Genomic DNA, 9,907 nt, shown 5'->3' with positions numbered 1-9,907 from the left:
TATATATATATACACAAATATATAAAAATCATACAGAAAAGACTAGATGAACACCAAGTTGTCAATAGTAATTATCTTTGCATGGCTAGATTTCAATGAGCAAATGTTTTTGGATGATAAGGGGAAAAATCTGTATTTATACATCCAAACAGGCATTTATCACTCAAAAGAGGAAGTAATTAGCTTTCTATTACTTTGAAAGCAGATTTAAGTAAGTAGACTCTGAGCTCATTCTGGTTCAGCCTCTTGCTAGTCCTGAGGCTTAAACCTTTTAGTTGCTTCCTCAGCAAAGTAGGATTGTATTAGCTTTCCTCAAAAGAATGTTTCAAAGGATAAATAAGTTAGTTCTTATGAAGTCTCTGGCACATAGGAAGGTGCTCATCTAGGATAGCCATGTTTTATCTTAGAAGCAATGTCTTTAAATAAAGGACTAAGAATTTTTTAATTCTTTAGCTACAGTTATCACTCAAAAGATGAAAAAAATAGTATATTCTTTCTTAATTGTAAATTTCATAATTATTAGTAAAATCACTTCTCGGCCTTTCCCACACCTTTCATAGAATGATGCTAATATCCAGTGTATAATTATCAGCAAAAAGTACCTTGTTTCAGCTTTGGACAGGAGCGGAACTTCCTTTTTTTTCTTTTTCCTTTTATCACTGCTCAATTTGTCATCAGGCAATAAAGCATCTGAAGAAAAGTTAGTGAACTGCTCATTTAGTTTCCTTCTTATTTTCTTCTTAATCTCCTTTGCCATCTCTTCAGCTGCCTGGAGCTGAAAGGCTTGCAATAGTTCTTCTTCCCCTTTTAATAAATGATTATTTCCTCTCCCATCATTTGCCTTCCCATTATTCTGATAATCAACACCTGACTGTGACTTTGTTTGTGCTTTCTGATACGTGGAATCTGTCTTCTCAGAAGTTTCTGGTTCCATTTCTTGTGCAGCCTTTGGAACTTTTTTGTTTGACTTCCCTTCCTTGTTTTTCTCTCCACTAACACCATCATCTGGATCTTCAGTTGTTGACTGTGTACTCCTCAGCTTGTTTTTAGTGACACCCACACTCTTCTCTGGCTTATTAGGGCTAGCACTGCTTTCGTGATCACTTTTAGCTTCTTTAATACTCTGCCAGTTGCTTTTATCAGTGTCAAGCTAGGAAGAGAAGATGCAACATGAAAAGCTTCAGCCAAGCAATATAAATGTAAAAACAATGATTATTAATCAACAATGTAGAATACTGGGGAGATTAGTTTTTAACCTGGACAGAGTGATAATGTAGAGCTAATATACACAAACCGTGAGGACCCTCCTAGAGGAATAGTCGGAAAAAGAGATAACCAAGAAATAGAAATAGAAAATTTATGGTCTCAAAGGTGATTTTGAAAATGAAATTTTAAGAAAGCTAATCAGATGATGCTCAGCTTTTATTTACTCTGCTCTAGTGATCAGTTCATCTTTGTACTAATAAAATATATATATGGATGGGGATCAAGCACAGGCTAGGCAGATGCTCTAACACTGACCTATAACCCATATTTGTTATTATTTTGTCTGTTTTTTTTCTTGTACAAATATTGCAATAAACATAATTCCTAGAGGGGCTTTGGCACCAACTCACACTTTTCATAAGATGATGCTAATATTTTTCATTTTAAAATACGTTAGTTTTTTTCCCCCCCTCACCTCTATGGAATAAATTTCTAAGTAGCTTACATACTTTTGTTGTTAACGTCTAGCTCTATTGTATTACAATTAAAAAAAAGTTTGTTTTGTGAAATCGAATAGTTTCATGTATTAGATGACTGTATTTGAAATGGCCCAAATACATTTGCTCATATTCTATTATTTTTGCTCATCCTTTTAATTACTGTGCACCACTTAGGTTATTAAAGCAGACATTTGGATTTGCTTTTATGTCCAAGAATGGTATTTGTCTTAGAAAATATTTCAGGTACACTAAAATATAATTACTCTTTTTTTGTTTTTTTGCATTTTTTTTGTTACTGGGGATCGAACTTGGTTCCTTGTGACTGCAAGGCAGGCGGTGGAAGCACTGAGCTAAATCCCTGGCTCTGTATACAGTTACTCTTGAGTACAATGTTTTACAAAACCCAAGTCAATTTTGTGGACAGTGTTACTGTTCAAACTCAAAGCCCTCCTCCTGGATCAGCCTTCCAATTGCTGGGGTTACAGGCATGTGCCACTACACTTAGCACTGATTTTTTTTATGTAGTCTCTGTTAATGTTATCGAGTCAGTAATTTCAAATCCTGTATTTTTTAAAATCTCTACAAGTTCAGCTTTGTCTTTTCTATAGGTCTGATTGTGTCTCTTGTATCTTTTTATATCCCCTATGCCTCTCCTAAAGCCTAGTTATATTGATTGATTTATATTTTGGTTAGAGGTCATATTATTTTTGTAAAAAAACACCTTGCATTTATTTCACTTGACATTAGATATTATGAATTTTATATTGCTGCCTGCTGGATTCTGTTAGGATCCCTTTAGACATTATTGGGCTATACTCTGGGGACACAGATAAAGTACTTCGATCAGTATCATCCATTTGCAGTTTTCTTCATTTAATCCTGAGAAGACTGAGGTTTAAATTTGTTTTTGATAGAACCAATATAATTTCACACTTAAAAGTTATTTAAGTATTTTAAAAAGTGAATTTATTTATAGGTTCAGTATTAAGGAAGAATGAATATATGGACGTAGTATCCAGAAAACCTGGAAGATTTCCCACTGTTTGAAATGAACTGTGTACAAACAACAAAAATTTTTAGAAAATGTAATTCATAAGATAAAAAAGATATTGTCTCTATGAAGTAACAAATACTAAAATAAGGAAAAATTAAAGAATAAAACCAAGTTAATAAACTATATAGACAATGATAATGAGCTAAATTAACTGAAATTCCCTCTTTGAAGAACTAAAGTTCAGTGTGGGCACAGTGGCACACACCTGTAAGACCAACTACTCAGGAGATAGAGGGAGGAAGACTGCAAGATTACAACCAGCCTGGGCAAACTCATGAGATCCTATCTCAAAATAAAATTTAAAATTGTAAGTATGCTGGAGATTACAATAGGGTTAAACCTAAATATTAAGTTCCTAAAATAAAAAACTGACTGGGACTCAGGATATAGCTCAGTGATAAAGTACTTGCCTAGCATGTACAAGGCCCTGGGTTTTATTTCCAGCACCATAAAAAATATAAATAAAATATCTAAAGTGTATAAAGTCTTCTGTAATATTTATTAACAAACTTCACATAAATTTGTGCCTCTGGAAATTTTATTCAACCCTCTCAAAGTTTTTATAATTTCTATGTATGTGGTATTTATCACTTACTTCTACTTTTTCATCCAGTATTTTATAACTTTTTTCTAGCTATAACAGATTTTTATATTGTTGGTTTTTATGTATATGTACACATCACTTGATTCACTTAGGATTTCTAATGATATTAATATTCAGACTATCAAAAATGATAATTTCTCATTCTCAGAACCACAGTGTTTGCACATAGGAGGCAGTAAAGCACAGCTGTCATAAAAATAAACTGTGGAATCAAAAGGGTTTAGATTCACTAGCAGTAATTATATGTTCCTAGGTAAGTTCTTTATATTTCTGCCTCAGTTCTCGAATCTAGTTTGATATTGTAAGACTTAACAAAAATTATGGGAGTGAATACATGAAAAGGTCTTAGTATGATTTCCAGCATGTAGTATAGACAAATATTACTGAAATATCAAGAATATTAAATACAGATGATGAAAAGAGATCTTCCTATAGGTCCTTTCCTTAAAGGTAGAACCAATAGGTTATTCTACAGATCATTCATGGATTAGTTTCCCTCCTTGATAGAAGCCATGGGAAACTATTGTAATCTTACACAATATGCCATGTGTATGGATGGATTTTCATTTTACTTAAACCTTAGAGGGGCCATAATTTTCATATAAATGAAAATCAAAATGTTAGAAAAAATACCACCCTTTTTAATTAAAATGTTTTCTTTTAAATTTTTTTAATTGAGTCTATTGGTACATTTTAGGTATACAGTACAGTTACATTCATTACTGGGATCTTGTACCTTTACATGACAGGTCTTGGTTCTCATTTTCTCCCCTTGTCCCTGCCCTCCCTTCACCTCCTCCTCCCCTCCCCGTTTACAAACACTTTATTTCCATTTTTTCATATTTTTTTCTTTTCCCTCATGACCTTTCCCTTACCCTTCCCACTTTCCCTACACCTTTAGTCCTTTTCTTCCTATTTTCACATTGTCAATTATCTCATTAGGATCTTATGTAGTATTATAGTTTTCCTTTTTAATTTTTATACAGTTATATGCCTTTTACTCAATTTATCAGTACTAATTTGTTAATATTGGCCAATATCCAGTTAATAAGCTATTCTTGAGTTCTTGGGTGGGAACTATTTGGCTGAGTGGGATTATTCTTTAACATAATTAATTTCAGTCATATATTACTTAAAGGTTTTTGTTCTTTCAATATATATTCATAATTCAGACAACTGTAAGTTTCTAGAATGCATTTCTCAGCTATATTTTTGCACTTTTAAACTTGTTCAATTTATTTGACATGTGATTCTTGCAAGGACAATAACTATTATTTTAAAAATCTATTTTAGTATGACTAAGAGTTTACTCTTATTTATTTCATTATTCTCTTCTTTTAAAAAAATCTCATATGAGGGCCAGGGATTTGGCTCAGTGATGCTGCTGCCTGCCTCATAAGCACAAGGTCCTGAGTTCAGTCCCCGGTATCAAAAAACCCCCCAAAAAAACAAAACAAAAAGATCTTGTGATTATTTCTTACCTCTGATTATTTAAAAGTGCATTAATCTATTTTATATAATACATTACTTAAATTATTTCAGATTCTATGATGAATAACTACAACCTATGTAAAAGTAATAGTTACATGACTTTTTCTTTATGAGCTAGGTTGACTTGTCCAATTTCTGAAAACCTATGTATTATTATATATAAGTAGTCCTTATCATACATATGATTTTTTACTTCATGATGGTGCAAAGAAGTAAAAATGGTACTGTATGTGTCTGTGTGTATGGTACTGGGGATTGAACGCAGGGCCTTCACACTGAGGTACATCCTCCAGTCCTTTTTTTTATTTTTTGAGATAAGGTCTTGTTCACTTGCTAAGTTGCTTACGCTGGGTTCAAACTCATAACCCTTCTGCCTTGCTTCCTAGAGTGCTGCAGTTACAGGGTTATGCCACCATGCTTGGCCTTTACTCTGAAGTTTGAATTTGGCTCTTACCCCAGGCTAGCAATATGTGGTATGATTCTCTCAAGATGCCAGGTAGCAGTAGGGAGCCGAAGCTCCCTGCCAGCTTTACTATCACAACAGGAAACAAACAGCACTCTACAGGGGACTATGTTGCTAAGCTAGTATGTTCAGGATATTAGGTGTACTAAATGCATTCCTAATTTAAAATGGGTTAATTAGGACACAACACCATCTTTAGTTGAAGACTGACTGTATACATATCTAATATAAAGCTTCAGCAATTATTTTGGCACATGATAATCAAGAAAGTTCTACATATTAAACTGATTTTAAGCTCACTGAACAATATTTTCAGATTATAAGTTTTCCATACTTAAATTTTTATCTTCGATTCATGCCTGAAAATTGTATCTTCGCATAGTTCATTTGTGAATGTACAGGTGTACTGTTGCTCTCACAAATGCTACTCAGGCTACTAAATTCTAATTCACAGTTGTTCACTCATTACTCTAGATATTTCTTCTTTGTCTTTTGGATTTAGTGTTTTTAGAGAGAAGTATGAAAAGGTGTTGGTATTTGTAAAATTTATTTTTTGAAATTAAAAAACTCTTTCTATATATACAGTTATAATCTCATAAATTTTATCTGGAATACAAAATGGACTCATCTTTCCACAGACCTTTTTTAATCTCAAGATGGTCATTTATTTGTAGGCTAAATGTCTATATGTCCTCATTACTTATCATTTATTTTATTTCAATTTTAGTCATTTCTTCTCAAAGAAGAACACCTCATATGTCTTCCATATCACTGTCATTTTCACCAGTGTATGTCCTTCTTGTAGGACAGCACTCCCAAATGAATTAGAATTCAAGACTCCAATAGTGATGCTCCTTTAATGTAAACTTTATCTTTTCATGTGTTACTGATCAAGACAAAGATTTACTCTTTTTAATTTCCAAATCTGAATTTTAACATGAAAGCCATGATTTTATGTAGATATTTATGTTGAAAAACCAAATGATCAATTAATTACTCACTGAGATGTTTTCTCTAAGTTTTTTCTTCAGTTTTTTCCTTTGACGTATTAGATCATTGTGGGTCTTAAACAATTCTTCAAAGCGAACTTTGGTTTTTACCTTGGCTTCACTCTCAACTACAAAACAAAGACTCATGTTATATTTTCTAAGCAACTCTATTACAACATAAACCTGAATTATTATGATAAGGATACTGTCTTATAAATATCTGCACAAGTTCTCTAGCTACATTAAAACAGCAGTACAATCCCTCCATCTTGAAACACTTTTTCTGTTAGCTTTGGTAACACCACTGTCATCTGAGTCTTTTTTAACTTTTTGGCTACACCCTCTAAAGGTCTCCTTTGCTAAGTTAACTTTTTACTTTTGATGCACAGTAGCATCTATTGCTGTAATTTATGGGGTCTCAGACCAATCACTTAAAATCTCTAGATTTCATTTTATTTGCAAAATCACAACTCTGTCAAAGATCAGCCTGCATGAAAAGTGACTAACACTTGCTTAGTCTCTAAGTCAGAATTCAACAAGTATTAAAAGTTATTTTAAGCCAGGAGTGGTGGCACATTCCTGTGATCCCAGCACTCGGGAGGTTGAGGCAGGAGGATCACTGTGAATCAAAACCAGCCTGGGCTACACAGTGAGTTCCAGGTCAGTCTCAACTACATAGTGAGACCCTTTCTCAAAACAAACAACAACAACAACAACAACAACAACAACAAAAGTTATTTTAGCTTTTAAACACATGCCATTCCCCTGCTTAAGAATGAAGATTTCCCATTTCAGTCAAGATAAAACAGGTCCTGTAGCGTTCTGCAATTCCTAACCTATCAGAAATCCAAATCAAGACAAATATCCTCTTAGGTAGCTACATCCTAGCTGTATTGTCTTTCTTGTAGCTCCTCCAGCAGAGCAATCTCCTTCCATGTGAATAAAACTGCTTTTACCTGGTGCATTCTTACTCTTAACTCCTCACCAGATGGTGTTAAGCTGCCGATTTAAGTGTGTCCTCTAAAATGGACTATTTCTTGACACCTTCACCTAAATTTTCCTATTCCTCACTTAGAAGGCTGTTCTTTTCTTTCATAGCACTGAGTCCAACTAGAATATATATGATTACTTGTATATTTATATAGTCTACCTCTCATTATACTATGTAGTTTATATTTATACTCTCTTACTACAATGAAGTCTGGCACAGAACAGGTAGTCAATAAATATGTTTTAAATTAATAAATGCTGAATACATTTATTGGGCAATCTGTGGCCTACAGGTCAATCAGCTATTTTTGTGAAGTTCAGTTCAAATAAGACAAGCTGATTCAGTTAAGAATTGTTATGCTGTTTTCATGCTTTAATGTCAGAATTGAGTAGCTGCAGCAGAAACCAACCGTGAAATACTTACTACCTCTCTAAATGTAATATTCAGCTGATTACATGTACTTTATTCATTACAAATAAACCTGTTAAAATAAACCAAACTTTAAAGGAAATGCATAAAATAAGAATTTTGAACATAAATTTCATAGAAGTCTTACCAGTTGGCATTACTTAACTCTGTGACAAGCATTGAAAAATTACATAAAGCAATGACTCAATCAGGATCCTATGAAAACAAAGAGAATTTTTAAAAATATGCAACTACCAAGTTAAAATTACATATATACATATATACACACACACACACACACACACACACACACACACACACACATATATAATACACATATATATAGGGAGAGAGAACTAAAAAAAGACCCCCTAAATTAAAGTCCCAATTAAAAAAATGGGCACCTATCAAGCTGTTAGTTGGAGGGCTAAGTCTGTATTCTCTTTATTTATATATCTCCATTTTTTTTAAAAGACAGTAACAATTGTTAAAAAGATTCAGGCTTGAGCTCTTGTTTTGTCAACGATGTGTGGTCTTGAAAAAAGCTACTTAATCCACTAGCCTTGATGTTGTGTTTGTTTGCCTGGAAAATTCAAATGGCTACTATCTTATTGTGAGGAAAAGGAAATATCAAAAAGCAAAGTAATCACACTTGTAGGGGTTCAATAAAATTACTTTTTGCCCATTTAATAAGTAAATAATTATATAATAAACTATATGATTAAGTAAATTAGATATACCATTTTACTATTAAAGCATAATTGAATAAACAACTAATACTTAATAGCATGGCAAATACACTACAGAAAAGATCATTTATAAATAGTGTGTACTACAAACAGCATACTACAGAATGACTAATATTTGATTGATAAACTCATCAGCAAAATTTAAGGCCGGACTTTAAGAAAACAATCTCTGAACCTCATATATATATATATAAATTACTATTAAAGCATAATTGAATAAACAACTAATACTTAATAGCATGGCAAATACACTACAGAAAAGATCATTTATAAATAGTGTGTACTACAAACAGCATACTACAGAATGACTAATATTTGATTGATAAACTCATCAGCAAAATTTAAGGCCGGACTTTAAGAAAACAATCTCTGAACCTCATATATATATATATAAAAATAAATTAAAGAGGAGTAGAAAAGGCAGAGAGAAACAAAAACACTTTACATAATGCAATTAATAAATACACAATAATCTTCATAAAAGAGTCTAGGAGCCGGGGATTTAATTCAGTGGTTCCACCGTCTGCCTCACAAGTGCAAGGTCCCGAGTTCAATCCCAAAAGTAAATAAATAAAGATTCTAAATATTGTTTAAAAATACTTTTGCATGTTAATTTCTTTTAAAAATTTCCCGGACTCCTTCTAACAAGCAATCTTTCTGAACACCCAAGGAACAACAGCAACTTTTAATGCAACAAGAGAAAAACCTGTAACCATGCCTTTCTCAATAAAAAAAAAAGGAAAAGCTTTATTTTCCCAGTAATGCTGAAATGCAGCTCACCCATTCGGTAGAGAATCCTAAAAAGCCCACAGTTTCCGTGCTGTATTTTTCTTCATTTTTATGCCTAGCAAAACGACCTAATTAATATAATTTGACTTTTATAAATGTGACACATAGATCACTTCCTGAGACATAATTAATAAGGCATTTCACAGGCTCCAGATTCAGCACCCAGTTAACACTCTAAAGAAAATAAACAAAGTACTTGGCACGCATCCGTTTAAGAAGTATTTAAATCAGAATCCGAAGTAAGAAACGCAAAGGCTGCACTCAGTCAGAGGACCAGGCTAGACTCTCAAGAGACAGGGAGACCCGAAGAGTAAGTAGCAGTACCTCAGAGTTCGCATCCTCAGCCGGTGGGGCACCCGGCAATCTCCGCGAGGCCTAGGCCGGTCTCGGCTCTCGCCACCGGCACACCCGCCGGATACTCACCCAGAGGACAGCGCAGAGCCGTTTGTTCCGCCGGAGGCGTCAACCAGGCGAACTAAGCGGCTAACCTAGCCAATCTGAGCTGGGAGGCGGGAATCGGCAACGGACTCACCCTGGCTCCCAGCAACTAGGGATCTGAGAAGAGGCCCAGTACCAGCGAAGGCTGCGAGCCGCCCACTGACGTCAGTCCAGCCTACGCCGCCGTTCCCATGACAACAGCCTGCCCACGCTACCCGCGTGGAT

At 34.1% G+C, this 9,907-nt stretch overlaps 1 protein-coding gene across 21 annotated transcripts in view; it reads right to left on the bottom strand.

Annotated features, from left to right (window-relative positions):
* The window catches only part of Ahi1 (Abelson helper integration site 1), a 200,764-nt gene extending 190,907 nt beyond the window's left edge, over window positions 1-9,857 (bottom strand). For 19 of the 21 annotated variants that reach the window (XR_780703.2, XR_780704.2, XM_010626547.3 and 16 more), the window contains exons 1-4: window positions 9,569-9,857; window positions 7,855-7,922; window positions 6,320-6,435; window positions 603-1,150 (exon numbers count right to left, since the gene is read on the bottom strand). Coding sequence is in view for 19 of the 21 variants with exons in the window: in XM_010626547.3 (XP_010624849.1) it covers window positions 603-1,150; window positions 6,320-6,435; window positions 7,855-7,864 (674 nt within the window). In the remaining 2 variants the exon portion in view is untranslated. The remainder of the gene's footprint in view (window positions 1-602; window positions 1,151-6,319; window positions 6,436-7,854; window positions 7,923-9,568) is intronic. The other 2 variants (XM_010626545.3, XM_010626558.1) reach the window with 2 other exon arrangements.
* Between the last annotated feature and the right edge of the window lie 50 nt (window positions 9,858-9,907).

This window comes from Fukomys damarensis, unplaced genomic scaffold, assembly GCF_012274545.1.
Source record: "Fukomys damarensis isolate Sample0158 unplaced genomic scaffold, DMR_v1.0_HiC HiC_scaffold_14, whole genome shotgun sequence".
In the NCBI taxonomy this organism is placed as follows: domain Eukaryota; kingdom Metazoa; phylum Chordata; class Mammalia; order Rodentia; family Bathyergidae; genus Fukomys; species Fukomys damarensis.
The sequence above is the reverse complement of the archived record's forward strand: the minus strand, read 5'-3'. Positions and strand labels throughout refer to the sequence as shown.